Raw genomic sequence first — 16655 nt, forward strand, 5'->3', positions numbered from 1 at the left:
AAGGTTAATGTGATTTGGACTATTCTAATTCACCTAAGCAGCTGTTTTAATTTGTTCATAATTTTTCTGCATTATTGAAAATGAAACTTAAATATCCAACGACAACTCGTTGCCTAATAGCAGTTGACGTAAGCATCAATCGACCGGAATCACTGTAAGTCAATATCCTGAGTCTAATGCATTTGCAATCCCAAAAGTTACCTGTAGCTTTAATTTAAGGTAAGTTTCACTCATTGAGTGTGGATAAATAGCTTTTTGTTAGTGAATATCGCCTTTATAGACAAATATCGTATTTATTTCGAGACAAAAACGGTGCAAGACTTTTTGTGTAACTCGATAGATTCTGGCCGCTGATAAACTTTGATACTGCGGTTTTAATGACGAAATTAGGAATACAATATCAATAACCTATTTAACTTGTCAATATAATACTTAGTTGTATATTATATAACGAAGTAGACATAGGGAGAAATTGTTTATGCTAAAAAATTATCAGGAATTGTATAGCAATAACACTTTTTGTATGGCAATCAAGGTTTATAATAATTTAACATAAACATTTAAAGATCTTTATTCTAGAGCTTATAAAAATTGACTTAATAACTTTTGTTGTTGTTAAACAATATAATTTATATTAATTTGATAATTGAATAATGTGAGGATGTAGTTATAAAATAATAAAAAATACTATAATTTTATGATTCATAATGTGATCTAATTTGCAATATCTATACAAAATTCAACCTTTATATATAGAAGAATATGCGAAGTTTATACTATACCACTATTTTTGTACCATATGAAAATAATTATTATTATCTTGGTCTGAAATAAGTAAATTCCTTTGGGTCCGTGTTATTTATTCGAACGCCAAAGGTTGTGACAGATGTATAAATAACCGATAAACTTAAACACCTTAAAATGGAATCTTATCGAACACTCAAGCCAGTAGTCATTTCACACTGATTATATAAAAAATAAAAGGGCATGTCATAAAAATATGCGTGTCAAGTCCCTCCGTAATGCGTCTCGTAAAACCTCTAATCCTTTAAAACAATGCTAATGGATTTACGTTGAAGTCCACCGCCTGTCATCATATTATAACCACCTCCCAGTCATCTTAACGCTTCGTTTACCCCTAAGTTGACACTAGACTTATTTTATTCACAAAATCACAACACAAGGTATTGTTAAAACACATTTTATTATACGCGTTCACTGAACGCATTTTAGTGTGAGCGATGAACACGGGTTCACGTCAAAACATCTTTATCGCGTTATTTGTCTTATAAAATATTATCGAGTGGCACTTCGGGACCGTCAGCAAAATAGGACTCATATTGTGATCGGTGTGCGACTGTTGACTTTGCGCCCACGATGTGATCACTTCTCTTTAGGTCGGGGATAAACAATAAAAGCGGCGATTACGAATCAATATTGTAACAAATATACTTTATTTTTCTAAGCATTGAGAGGGATTTGATTGAGTCAAGGCACTGGCGGACCGTACCGAAGGAAAAGATTAGTGCGCGAGCTGTGCATCGGCCCGTGTGAAACGCGAGTCGACGGATGGAATTATGAAGTTCAGATACACTGATAAATCAATAATTCATTTTATTACGATAGCACGGGCGCGTCATGATTTCGCTCTTTATATGATTTAATGAGAATCATCAGTGAGCCGATAACGTCGCTGGCTCTTTGAAAAACAAGACAAGATAGTTAACCTGTTTCATTTCTTTACTTACATATTTACAGAGCCTGATTACCACGGCAGCGTTTTTAACGCGGAGCATAAAGTAACAGCTATGAACCGGTCGCGGCAAAGACTGTTCTTTGCATTCTGCAATCAGGTACTTCGTTTTCATCACCTGCTCTGCTAAAAGTGACGTAATTACGGATGCAAATCGATCAGCAGTTATCGACTCGAGGGTTGACGCAGTAAATTAGCACGACACGCTGGTTAATGCAGGCTTCCGTGTGTGATTAAGCGGAGTGGATAATTATGGAAAAACTTAATGCTCAGGTGTGAAAATGCGTGAAAGGCTGTTACAAGAAGTTACTAGTATAAAATGCAATTGGGTATGAAAGTATTATGGGAAAAAAGGATAATAAATGAATAATGTCGGAAGCGTAGATCCAATGGATGACTTGCAGATTGCAAGCAGTGGAATACTCTCATTGACTCCGTCAGTGACCCTTACCGCATGATCATGATAGTGTAAATAATAGCCAGGTTCCCGCGGGTATAAATGATGGAAGTAGGTACATGATTGTGATAAAAGCGGACTTAACTGATCGGCCTCCGGGGATCCGAGTGTATTTGACAAATAAGACGCGTACGGGAACAATACGCTATTTCGCATCACCATTGATATTTCAAACCTCTACAATAACTCACCATGAGCAAGTATGTTAAGAAATGTACGAGGTTTTATCTCGGGAATGGTGAAGTTTTTATTATATCGAATGCTATCAATAATATGACATCACATATGAAAATCGTTCAATTGAAAAAAATTGCATTTATTAAAGATTTTACGATTTATTATTTACTAGTTACATTATATATATATATGTCAACCTGCTGATTGATGTATGAAGTAATTTTCAGTATCGGCGTACAACAAAGACACACAAAGTCCCGAGGTATCTTAATATTCAAAGAAAGCTTTTAAGTTTGTTCAGCTGAAACTTTACCACAAAATATGTGCATAAAATTCCTTGCTTACCAAAGCTGAACAAACCCAATTAGAGATGGATGCTTGGATTGAATGAAACTGTATCATTACATCAAAAAACATAGAAGTGTCGTGTTTCAAAAAAGGTTTTTACAAAGTGATCTCTCGACAATACATTTTACCAAACGTTTGGTTGCATCCAACTTAATGGAAGGTGTAAATGCAGGCTGAAGTCCATACTATTATTATAAAAAGAAAACATTTATATTTTTACATGTTTGTAATAAAATAATAATCCGATTTCAATTATTCCATTTATACCATTACAATGCTCATTATCCCAGAGTAAATTTGGAAATAAATTTTCAGAATACTAATAACAACAGACATAGGAAGCTTTGACAGGCCGTAAATAATAAGTTGGCCCAAAGGCAGGTTGTATCTATGATGATTAGTGATGACGAGCTATAGTTGGAGAGATAAGTTTACCATCACAAACCCAACTAAAGAGAATAGTTAGGAACGTGGTTAGGATTAATTAATAATGCATTAAAACACCGTTCGGGTACAGACCGTTTTGAAACAGGGCTATGTTTTTCGAGGACAAACATCGAAGGTATTAAACATAAATACACAGCTGATCCTCACTGCATATTTATGACGTGTTCGACAACCAGTGTCACACTAGGACGTATTTACTGACAAACATTTGTTCAGTATGTATAGAGAATCAGTAATGGACTGTATTTCTTAAGTAACAAGTTGATTTGTTGTCGATTTTAATACCTTATAGTATAAGGAGATTTCTGTGATATTATCGCATCGCATATTATTGGCGGATATCGCATCCCGAATGGAATAACTAAAATATAACTAGAATTTTCATCAGAATTGTGATTAACATTCCTTTAATAGATTAAACGTACTGTGCCACGGCTGTTACTAGAAATTCATCTTAAAAAGGCGAGGTAAGATAAAATGCATTCGAAACAAATTAACGGTTGCTATAAAACTAACCCTGAACTATTTGTTGTGGTTTCCAAATCGAGAAAAAAAAAACAAACCAGTCACTATTGGTCGGTTCTTTTCGACTGCTACCCTTGTACAAAAAACGACGTGTTAAGGAATGTAAAGAGCCGTTTAATTATCTTAATATATTGTTATGGCCATGATAGAAGCCGCCATTTAATGGCTTTCATTGTGAACAGAGATTTCCTTCCAATTTCTGCATTATATACAACAGGTATATAAATCTATATATAAGCTACTGCACCTATTTCAGTACGATGATCTGATATCTTTTTATTCGATTTTTGCCTCAATACCATCGGGCGGCCTTCATTATGCGTTCGTGAGTGTTTCGCCACCGGTTCAGGTAGCCTGCGCTCCAAGCGTGGCCTTAGTGTTACTAGGTATTCGATACGCCTGTTATTTTTAATTAAATTAATCCTTTATGATGCTTTGATATGTTCTGAATAATTCGCAAATCGACTTTTGTACGAACTGGTTTCAATGTTACCGATACGAGGGCACAGAGGAGGGTGAGGTGTCAGAGGCAGGCATCCCGCTGGGAGTAAGCATTGTGATCGACAGCTTGTTTACTAAAAATATGCATAATGAATTTATAATAGCCCGCCCGGTATGTCACGACGAGTTCTCATTGAATTTAATAACGTATATATATACTCAAGCCAAAGAAAGTAGTGACGTACATTCCTTACGGCTTAATCAGTTTAAAAGCTGTTGAAAAGTTAAGTGTGAGAGGCTAATTGCGCCACTGTGGTGTTCCCACGTTATAATGCACGCAATGTTTGAGTATACATTTAGCATTCGATTGTTTTAGTGCGGTTGCTCGAGACCTCGCACGGTAAACATTGAACATCCCACCGTGGTTCGTAGATGCCGCGTTCATTCATATGCCTCTGATCATAACTGCATTACATTACTGAAAATCGTACTGAATTCACCCGATACCGTAATCTATCAATAACTTTTCCTTATGATATTATGTAAAATTTAAATATCTACGTCAGAAGCGGTAACAGTTTTACAGGTTTTTAGAAATTAATTTAGGACCTTACCCAAACTTTACTACTAGACCGGTTTTTCTAGAACCATATGTAATAAGAGGATATCTCAAGTTATAGCATTAATTGGTGGGTATCTATAAACTAGTTGTATTAATAACGAGTCGGTATTCGATGCAGAGTAGATGGCACTCAAAGTGTCTTACGAAATCCGTATAAAATTAGTGATTTGTGTCTTAAACATTCAGACTCGAAATCTTTTTAAATTCCACACAACTCTTTAGTAAGTGAATGTTTGGAGCGTTCGTAGAAGTAATTATATACGGTGCTTGAAAATATCTGTTACATTGAATGCAGCCGATGCCAAGGCACCCATGGCTTCGATTCGTTACGTCAATCTCACAATTTTTTCACTATGAAATCTGCATAGAGTGAGTTGATGTCGCGGTACAAAGCTAGCGTGCGGTGCATGCGTATTGTCTGCATTTCTTTACAAATATTTTGACATTTCCTTTATTTGTCTCCCTGAGATATTTCACAAACAAAATCGTGTCGATCCCTTTGTGCGGCGTGTTTTAATTTGATTTATTTCTTCACGACAAAATGCCCGACATCCTGCGCGTTCCGTACCGGGCGGTTACGTTTCTCAATTTGTTAGCACGTCTATTGGTATTTTCTTTAGTGCAAACAAAAGACTTCGCGTGTCTTTATAGCTTCAAATTGTTTTTCTTCCATTGAGTTTAAAACATACTTGAAAGCTTTTATTACGAATTACTGTGTAAATATTTCCTAACAGCTTAGGGATCTGTTCGACAGTAAATTTCTTGGACATTCCAAAATACATACTTTAAATGGGTATTCTACGTATAAAAAAGCTCACGCCTGTTATCTGTACTATGAATTGAAAAAATAAATTGTTTATTTTTAACTCTGTTTATTGAATCATAAAACATTAAAAAATCTCAACAATTTAGAAATAAACCAATAAGTAACATACAGTTTTATCGATTTACAGCGCTGCAAAGAGAAGTTGAATACATTAGCCATCAGCGTGATGAACCAATGGCCTGGGGTCCGGTTGCGGGTGATCGAGGGTTGGGATGAAGAAAACTCTCATGTTGACAACTCGCTGCATTACGAAGGGCGAGCTGTGGACCTCACCACCAGCGATAGAGACCGAAGCAAGTACGGAATGCTTGCCCGACTGGCGGTTGAAGCTGGCTTCGACTGGGTCTTTTATGAGAGCCGCTCCTACATACACTGCTCTGTTAAAACAGGTAGGTTTATTAAGTTTACCTTTAAATAATCAATACCTACCAGGTTTAAAGATCTCTAATTAAGGACATACTTCAATGCGTTGTATAATCATTGTTAATATAATCAAATGTATAGTTTAATTAGGCAATCTTTTATTGAAATGTGGGTACATAAATATGGCAATAATGGTCGGGTCTTAAGGGCCAAATATATAGTTGAGCATCACAAGAAGAATGCATCACGGACAGCTTCCCGCGCCCGCTCTCAGGCGGTGTCGATCAAACGGACGAACAAGCCTCTTGTTAACGCACCCTCCTTGTCGCACATTAAAAAAATCATATTTACATCTTCCTCACACTCAGCCGCATCGCAGCCAATCCCCCACTTCTATAATTATGCCGGTGATTCAATGGCTACTATAGTTATAAGTATGTGAAACATAACGATGAGAGAAACAACAATTTATGTGTATGTGTTATAGATAAAAGCAATGTGCGTTTCATCCACTTTCTAACACTTGGTTTAGGCAAATATGGATTAAAATAAACCAATTGCTTTGGGATCAATGTGTAAAGCATGATTTGTTTATGTTAAATCGGCGAGAGAAATGGTTTCCTGGTATTGGTATAATCCGCAATGTTTATTAAAATATCCGTATGATTTATAGTAGATAGTGCGTAGAATAAACCCACTTTCTTAAATACACGTGAATGAGTTCTAATGGATGTGGTTTCATTTTTAAGACAGGGAGATTTATTATACAACAAAAACATATGATGCGCGTTCTAGCTTATAGCCGAGGTCAAGGTTTAATAACCATTTTTGTATATCAACACTCACCTCATTAGGTGCGTGTTTAAAAATATTTTTTAAACACGTGTTTAATTCATACTAATATATTTTGAATATGCGTAACTTATACTTGTAACTGTTTATTTAAGAATAAAAATTCAAAGCCAATGAATAATTTATAACTGGCATTACTAGTATTTACAAAGTAATTGAAAATAAAAAGGCGTCATGATGCGTCTGGTGGAGGCGTGTAATGTCCACGATCACTGAACCAGTCTTGGCCGCGTGACGCGATGTCGTGAAGCACAGCACTCCATCATTCGACCGCCAATAAAATATACACCGTTTTTATTCCATGTTCAATTAATTGATTTTCATTGGTTGCATATTTTTTATATTAAATATGTGAAATAAAATTTTCAATTCGTTCAATATTTTGTATAAGCGTAGCGAGCACTTGTCGTATAAAAGATATCAACGCGCTTGCATGGTTCATCCCGAGTTCGATGGTACCATACATTGTTTATACGAATAAATGCAATGAAGAATATTGTGAAAAACGAGGTCTATTTTATAGTTTATCTATTTCTTTACATTCAAATTAGCAAATCAAACTTATACGACTGGTAAGCGAGAAGTCGTAAACCTACAAAAGTTCCATAACCTTAAAAGTCGAATATGTTTATTTTTTTAAGCTTCTCTGCATTTTAATAATAAGCATGGAAAATATTAAAACGTAAGATACAAAAATTGGGTTCTAAGAATACAATTTGATGACTATGGTTATAAAGGAGGTGCAAATGGGGCGTGACTAAGGCAGGTCACGAGGCAGACTGGCGTGAAGGACGAGAGATCTAGACTAATCGCAGGGGAATCAATTAATGCGAAAACACTGTAACGACTGACTAATGGGCGAACATTTTTGGGACTGGTCGGCATCATGAATCAAGTTTCGAGAATTTTAATTGTTTTTGATTTCAAAGTGTATTTCATATAAATTTAGATAAAGACCGTTCTATTTTATCTGAGTTTTGTGTTAGAAATAAAGTGGTTTCATGGGTTTAGAAAACGCTTTAGAAGTACAATGAATTTACATTTGATCGTGTAAAAGTGTCTCGTTATATATCGAATAGCTTAATTTGACTTTTATTGACTTCGAATGAAATTGAATATGCGGTATCATAAACGGCACATTATTAATTTTCCTGGATATGAATTAAATGCAAACCATATATGAATTTTCTAGCCACGATGTCAAGGAAATTTCGCACATTGAACAGTAAAATTAAAAGTTATTGTCTTTTGTTAACATGGCTTTTACACATTAAGAAAACACTTTTTAAACGGATTGAAGCTATGTATTAGTATAAACTTATAATTATTAACATAATTTTAAATTAAAAAATTTCTGACGTTTCGCGTGCTTTACAGCGTGCGTGGTCACGGTGACAAAGTGAAAAAGTGTTTTATTAAATTAAAAGTTATCTAGGTATAGACTATCTATTAATATGTAGGGTAGTGTAGGGCAGGGTAGGAATAATGTCGTATAAGTAATAAACATTAAGTCGATTTAAATTTTGTAAATTATTTATTTATTAAAGTTTACTACATAATACTAAATGTAATGCATATTTTACAAAATCTTCCATTTAAAATGTACGACAATGGAAGTAAACATAAGTGTTTCAAAAAAGAAAATCATAATTAAAAAATACAAACCAAAACATATAGATACAAGATAAAATAAGTACACAATAATGTATAATTAGTAGAAGTTTTTGGTAAAGTAGAAAAAAAAATTAAAAATTAAAAAATCATCAGCAAAACCGCGAATTCGATTCGAGATAGGCACCTAACAATGTCTTCTCTAAAACCGATCAGCCCACTACCGAATATAACCAGCTCTGGATAAGCACTGTTCAATCCTTTAAAGACGCGAAGAGTTAGAAAAAGAGGTGCTTGGACTCTTAGGTTGGTATTTGGAAGATATTTCTGATTTTAGATCTAAGGAATGAGCAAGGGATGTAATAATATATTTGAAAATTTAATTATTTTAATGGTTCATGGACACGAATAAAAATGAATGGAAACCTAAGGAAACAAAATGGCTTTAAATCTAGTTTTCGTCTAAATGAAATTGAGTGAGAAATACGTACAAAACGTAAACGTAAACGTAACGTAAACGCAAGGCTTTAAAGAAAACAATTTTTTAACCGGATTAAAGCTGTTTGTATTATTATAAACTTATAATTATTTTACATAATATTTAATTAGTTTATAATAATACAAATTGTTATAGTTACATATAATTATTTTACATAACAGTTAATCAGTTTATTATAATACAAATAGCTTTAATCCAGTTAAAAAATTGTTTTCTTTAAATGTGTAAAAGCTATGTTAACCAAAGACAATAAAGGCTTTAATTAATTTAGCTAAGTTTGTTGCGACTGCACGATGTTCGGCCAACCGTGCACGCGACACTTGACACCACATCCCGGAAGGCTGTGGCCGCCCTGTCGCCTGTTCCCACACTATCACTTCATATTTCATTCACTTTTTTCGTTCCATTCATATTTTCCTTACGAGTAACTCAACGCACGAACTTGACTTAAATTTCCACCGCCGTAGGTTACTGAATATAGCGTGCAATAGAGTGTTTAACATGAAAGTAATTGGGATTCATAACTGTCACATTAGTTCTTAAAATTATTGAATTGCTTTGGACATTTTTAAAGCTGCATGTTAATATCTTAGAAATACTAGCTGATTGCTTACTTATACAAAATGTAACACAGCAATTACCGTTTTGACAGATCGGGATTATCTGTCAAAATGCAAAAGTACATCTATGTCTAATATTATAGATATCGATAACAAGTATTTTGGATTTAAAAACAATATTAAAAAGTATTCATATCAACATTTTTTCACATTTTAATTCATTGAACAATTCATGCGGTATATGTACGTAGTAACATTCCATAGCGGAGATATTTAGGTTTAGTAAAAACTCATGCATGTAACCGATAAAGCCAATGTTGAAATTCCCTTGAAACCTCAAGGAAGCCATAACAAGAGAGTTCAATGCTCTATAAACTGACCGAGATGATTCTGATTATGGCAATAAAGAATACCAATTTCCATTAAATTCATATAAAATCTTCACTCAATTTACCACTATCGGCGTTTAATGAATCGCTAACTATATTATTCAATGTCATAACGTTGCCAGCAATATCTCAGTAAGTTATGATAATCGTTCATATAATACAGCTCATATTAGAACGGTTATTTTCACTTACCTTTATCGTATAAAGCCATATCTGATGTCATAAAATAATTTCGTCCGGTATGAGTACTTAGACTTTTATTTGATATTGTATACAACAATTTCATTAATATACAGCATTCATAGGCAAAATTTTAACAATAATACGCTATACAATAAAAAGTGTTTTTCATACCAGACCAGAAAACCATTGCATTGATCTTCTCCAAGGTCGTTTTGAAATCACAGTAACCCCCGCACTCTTCACAAGGCTCTTCGACGAGTCGAGAAAACTATTATCGAGGCGAGATCAAACGAGGAACAGGAGCTTGTAGACGCTGGACTTAACTACAATTATATATATTTTGTATTTGTTAGTGCGTTCTTACTATGGTGATTTATTTTTTCAGTACAAGTAGCAAGTACTTATAATTCACGCCAGTCTTAATACAATAGAGGTATCAACAATATAACTTCCCCCTTATCTGCTATTATGTTCTATACGAGACATATTGTTCTATTTCAGAGTAACATTAACTATTAAAAGTCTACTATACGTTCCCAGAGATATAGGAAAACATATTGAAAATTCTTCACTTGAACATGACTTGCCAGTTGCTATTGCGTTTCTATTAACGAGATGTTTCGCTGCGGGAGATTACGTTATGTTTAATTTATAAATTGAAGTTGAGATACTTTCGTATAATTTAAAGGAATGCATGCAATGTATGACTCACACATTTGCATGGGTTTAAGTCAACTAATTGTTGGGTATTACGATATAAATAAGCTTCTTCGATCCGACAGCATCGCTTGGGGCAAACGCACATTGTTGTAATATATGAAAGTATAATAAATAGCATTCATAATAGGGTACATATACGTATTTTTATGTAATAGGTATATAATTAGTCCCAGTGCCTCTAGAGGTGTGGGTTTGTTTGAAAAATGTACAGCTTGTATGCTGCAGCAGCTTGCTATGTACTTTAGATACTATTCTTCGTTGTATAATGAACTTCTTGGCCAAAACGTACCCTTAATGTACAAAAGTAGTCTTTTATTTACAAGTTCTGAAATTGCATTAAAAGAAACGGGGTTTAGGTAGGGTTTAATTAAAACCATTCCTGGTCACGACGATTAATAGTATGCGCGTGGAAAATGTTGAGATGTCGAGGAGTGGTCACGTGTGGCACGGCCGGTGCGCGGGCGCCGCCTAGCTCTCCCGGTGGTCTGCGGGGGGCGGGGTCGCCGCGGCCACTCGGAACGCTCGCCCCGCCGGCCCCGCACCCCGTGAACCTCGCTTATCGCACCATCAACCTAACTTGTGTCACGCCACTGTAATATTCGAATTAAAGTGAATTAAGTCGGGAATAAGTCAAAGTACGTACCTACTGAAATAAATAAATGTTTGTATTGTAAGGGTCGAGAAACCCTGGAACCTAGAACTACGGTTCTTACGTAGATCTAACGACTTCTCTATTCTATCAAGTAGTTATGAATGTTGTATACGGTTCATGAATTACAATTTTACTGTAAGATATTATAGATGTACACTGCTCACTTTGTATATACATATTGATTTATATATCTGCAACAAAAAGATGTACGGATGTGCAAAAAAAGGCAAAGGCACCGCACCATTTATTCACGCGCCCAATATGTTCACCGAACAACAAACAGCATTTGACAATGAAAGTTTGACTTTAAACGAAATCTAATTTGTGCGGTTATTGTGTAATGTGATATGGTGGGGTCCGTTTGTGGACAAGGATCGCTCGAATTTATCGCTCGGTTACACAACAAATCAAATTTTAACGAGCCCGCGCAAAGATGCTATTACCTTTGCGATAATCCACCGCCACTGTGCGCTATACCGTGTAATTGCCATAGAAAGTGACTATACTCGTGTTGTAAAAATTTTGTATTTCTTCCGTAAAATCTATCCAATTTCACTTATCTCCTGATGCCACTTATTTGCACGTTATACTTTTTTTTACCTGGATTAGGAAGGTACAGTTTAAGCTGGCTAAGGATTTTAAATACATTACCGAATAACAAACAAAATTAAATATGACTTTAGTTTTTTACAGTGTAACAAATGAATTGTAATTTTTTATCTTTCAAAAAATTTGCTTAGGATAATATTTCCTTGAAATACCTTTCACGTGAGGCAGAGCTTCGCAGGTTTATCCGTTCGTTGGTATCTATACAAAAGCCTTACCTGTATGATATACAAATAGTTTAGCCACGAATATAACCCTCGGCCTGAGAATAAAAGGCCCTTTTGTTTTGTATCTTATCGGATTTTAATTACGAGCGTATAGAAATCTAGTTATCCTTAAAGGGATAATATGTACACAGTTAAAACTCAGTATACGTTTGCACGATTTTATACTTTGTATTGATTTTATTGGCTTCAATTGTTCCTGCGTGAGAAGAGATTTTTTTCTTAAGTAATAATGTTGCCATATTAAAGCATTATACATTTATTTAGTTTAAACACAAAACAGTGGCGCTACAACATTTTAAGATTGTTTCGTGATCGTTTACTTTTTTCTAATATTCAAGTATATGTTTAGCCTTCTAACTATAACATACGCCGCCGACTTTTTGGGTCTAAGGCGTGTTGCTTTCCGTACCACTTTTTCCTTCACCGTACAGTGAGTTAAATGCGCACATAGAACGAAAGTACATTGGTGTACAATCGGTGATCGAACGAATGTCCTCAAATAAAGCCGCGCGCGTAAGCCAACGCTAGTTATGCTATTCGATTCTTATACACTGTAATTATATATAAATATATAACATATGTACATAGATTTATATATTAATAATACATGTCTTTATAAAACTACACATCTCTATATTTCCAGCTAATACATCCCTTGCTTCCGATTAGAGTCTTTAAAAATCGACATGGTTTATTACTTTTGGAAAAAATGTATTATTTGCGTGAGACACAGTAGTTGATATAAATTTAATAACATTTGATATGATATGCACGATACAAATAATATAAGAATTGACCAATTCATATGACTAATATATGTAAATATAAATAATGTTAAATTCCTTTAAAGACAAATTTTCGCGCCATTGTGTGTGGCAATATATATATATATATAGAAATATGCAAACTTACTTTTGTACCATATTCTTGCAATCAATTATTATTTTTATTATTATTGAATATTTGAATATATTCATTTTTGTACGTTAGTTAATTATTAAGAGAGAGAGAGTAACTTAAATATATTTTAGGAATGATTTCTCAGTATTTAAAAACAAAAAAATTATGAAATAAGCGTTATTTAAACCGTGCATATCTGGTGTGTGTATTTAAATCATATTCAACGTTTTAAAATAAAAAATTAAATTCCACTTTTCCCATTTCAGAATCTTCAGTTGGAACGGGTGCTGGGTGCTTTCCATCTGGTTCAATGGTCCAGACGGAAGCTGGTCCAAGAGACATAGGCACATTGCAACTAGGAGAGCGAGTATTGGCTGCTGATGATAGCGGCAAAGCGATTTATTCAGAGGTAAAAACATTCAAATATTATGATACCACAGATAATACAAATGCAGATTTATAGTCTCTATATGTAAAAAATTATCAATGGTTAACGCGCCTTGTATTTTCAAAATATAAGTAGGTACGCTTTGTCTACCGCTGCAACTATTTTCTTGCACAGAATAACTTAGTATCCATAACTTTGATTAAAGTATCACTCAGGATCGCCTCCTTTTCCACTCTGTTCTATAATTTCTGGTAACTAGGGGTGAGTTTCATAAAATTTTAGTTGTGTTTAATAATCACACTACTGAAATCCTTGTAATTGTAAAAAAATTAGCTTCTAAAGTGATTAAGAGATTAGACTTGCCGACTGACACACCTTCACTGTTATATTTTTTTAAAGTGTGATTTTAACAATAGATGTATTTAATTTAGCCGTAAGCCTCAAACAATGTCAATTAAAAAGTAATAAGTGTTCATAATACCCGTTCAAAAAAGTGTCATTCATGGTTTTTTTATCGGTATTAGATTTTGTTGATAAAATTAGTGCTTTTAAAACAGAAATTCCATCAAACCTAATAGAGCCTAAACTTGTATCTAAAGTTACAATACATCTTTCCAGGTTCTTACCTTCATCGATCGAGATCCAAATGTGACAAGAAGCTTTATCGAAGTTACCGCGGAAAATGGTGTCACCATCACCACAACCCGGTCACATTTACTCCTATTAGCCTCAGCTGACGGATGGAGAGAAGTCTTCGCGGCTGATGTTGATATAGGCGACGTCTTATTGACAAGAGGGCAAGGTCCTGTTATGCGACCTTCTAGAGTTATTAAAACGAGGATCGTTACTAGAAGAGGTGTTTTTGCGCCACTCACGAAGGCTGGGACAATCATAGTTGATGATGCATTAGCGTCATGTTATGCGATAGTCAATAGTCACACGTTAGCTCACGCTGCCATGGCTCCTCTTCGATGGATGTCGAGTTGGAGTAAGTCTAATGAATTATCGAAAGGCGTACACTGGTACGCAAATGCTTTATACAACATTGGCGATTTTGTTTTACCATCATCATACAAATATCGCTAGCGAATGCGCGCAGGACGCGCTGTATATAACTTGTATATACTGCTGTAAATATCTGGATTGTATTAACTATCAGAATATTTATTAGACAGACTCCTAAAAGATTTTTTTTATCTTTGACGTTTATATCACGTATAGTGAAATACATTTACAATAACGTATCGCTCAGACGAACGCATTTGTAATTACTGTATTTTATTGAAGCGTGGATTTAGTTTAATTATTTGTAAATTGTGTCCGTATTGTTATTCTGCATAATGCAGAAGTATGTATGCGCTTATGTTAGTTCTTGTAGATAGCAGTTAGATTATTTATCTTCAATGTATAATAGGTCTTTCTTGACGCAAAACAGTATTCATTTTCGTATGTAACTAGACATTCCATTCTAATCTGACGTACTTACGCGTACGTAATTCGTTTTGGTACCTTATGCAGTGCCTTAAGATTTTATTTATTTAATATAGGCTAGATTTATTTAAAAATTGACGTAATCGGATCCTTACTAATTTATTGTTTTGCTTATGTTTCGTGCCTTTTATTAGCTTTATTTATTCTTCTCTCTACGTAAGCTTTATTTATTTGTGTTTGGCATAATTTCTATGTAATCTACTAGACAGCGTAGAAAAAGGTGGCAGATATGTCCACATATATTTTGTATGGTTTAGTTTAGTGGTGATAGAAATCATGCTCTGATAAAGTATTAGGTGTTCCTATCCAAACTACAATTATATGTATAGTAATGTAATTAGATGCATTAGTTTAACGGGGCAAATATATACGAATGTAATTTTAAGTATTATGTAATTTAAGTGTGTTTTTATGTTGTCTGTGACGTAACTATATATTTTTAATAATTGACAATATACACGAAACTTGAATTAAAAATTATCTTCAACGGTCTTAAGTTGCACATTTCTTCGTAATATGAAATTAAAACCCTTTTCTACTAATCTTTTTAAAGAACTGATCTTTGTTCCTAGCCTTGTTTAGGTATCTATTAACAATTAACCGTGAAAAATATATTCATAGGACTTGCAACTATATACTACAATATTTTCGTATACGTAGATTTAAACATAAGGGGCGATATAAATTAAAGCTTTAAGGGTTACACTCAATGATTTAAGGCGTGTTTATTGTTATACAAAGGGTTTTTAAAACGGATTAAGCGCCATCTGTTGTCCTATACATTAACCATAGATAAAACAACTAACGCAGAAGTGACAATAAGTATGCCATAATTTGCCATATAAGAGTTTAATGTATGTAAAATATAGCAAATTTTTAAAACATTAAAGTAATTATATCTAAATGTGTATATATCACTAATTGATACTCTATAAATTTAATACATAATGTAACAATCTGTAACATCTAGACATTATGAAACAGATAAGTCACCGTATTTTGTAATAACCCTCTAATTCATAAAAACTAAATCAGTCTTATTCTACACTTATTCGTCTCTTTCTGTCAAACTGTATTTACGATGTGATGAAAAGAGACATCTAAAGAGAAAAGCTCCAATTGCGGGGCAATTAGACTGTTTTTATGAACAAGGAGGTACAGATCCATAAACCGTTTATTCGTATAAAGATTTAATGACTAAGTTATTATTGTGACAAAACAATAGTATCAAAATTATCCCGTGTTAATTTATCCCATTTAAAATGTACCTTTGTATATTTATCATTACTCCTATATTACTAAGTTATAGCTTATTTATTGACATTATTATGTAATATACTTATGGTGTATTTACAAAACATCTAGTTATTGTTCATTGAGTACTTGTGTACAATGGAACTGATGAAATAAAATGTTGGCTTTCTATGTATTTGTTTAATTAATCACCTTCGATCTTCTTAACACGTGGGCTGAAGATAGTACAGTGCCATATACTTTTATTAGCCGACGGCTAAAATTGGTACTAAGGTCACCATTTTTTTACGTATAATAAATAGTTTTACTATCGACCAACATCGAATAAAAATTCAACTAAAATGTATTTTATTTCTTCCATTAT

General features: G+C 33.9%; 1 protein-coding gene across 1 annotated transcript in view; it reads left to right on the forward strand.

The window, feature by feature from the left end:
* Positions 1 to 16351, forward strand: part of LOC123711364 (tiggy-winkle hedgehog protein) — a 30914-nt gene extending 14563 nt beyond the window's left edge. The window contains exons 2-4 of the mRNA XM_045663917.1: positions 5724 to 5985; positions 13425 to 13567; positions 14165 to 16351. Of these exons, the coding sequence (XP_045519873.1) occupies positions 5724 to 5985; positions 13425 to 13567; positions 14165 to 14632 (873 nt within the window). The 3' untranslated portion in view covers positions 14633 to 16351. The remainder of the gene's footprint in view (positions 1 to 5723; positions 5986 to 13424; positions 13568 to 14164) is intronic.
* The last annotated feature ends 304 nt before the right edge of the window (positions 16352 to 16655 follow it).

Source organism: Pieris brassicae, chromosome 6, assembly GCF_905147105.1.
Source record: "Pieris brassicae chromosome 6, ilPieBrab1.1, whole genome shotgun sequence".
NCBI classification, from domain to species: Eukaryota; Metazoa; Arthropoda; class Insecta; order Lepidoptera; family Pieridae; genus Pieris; species Pieris brassicae.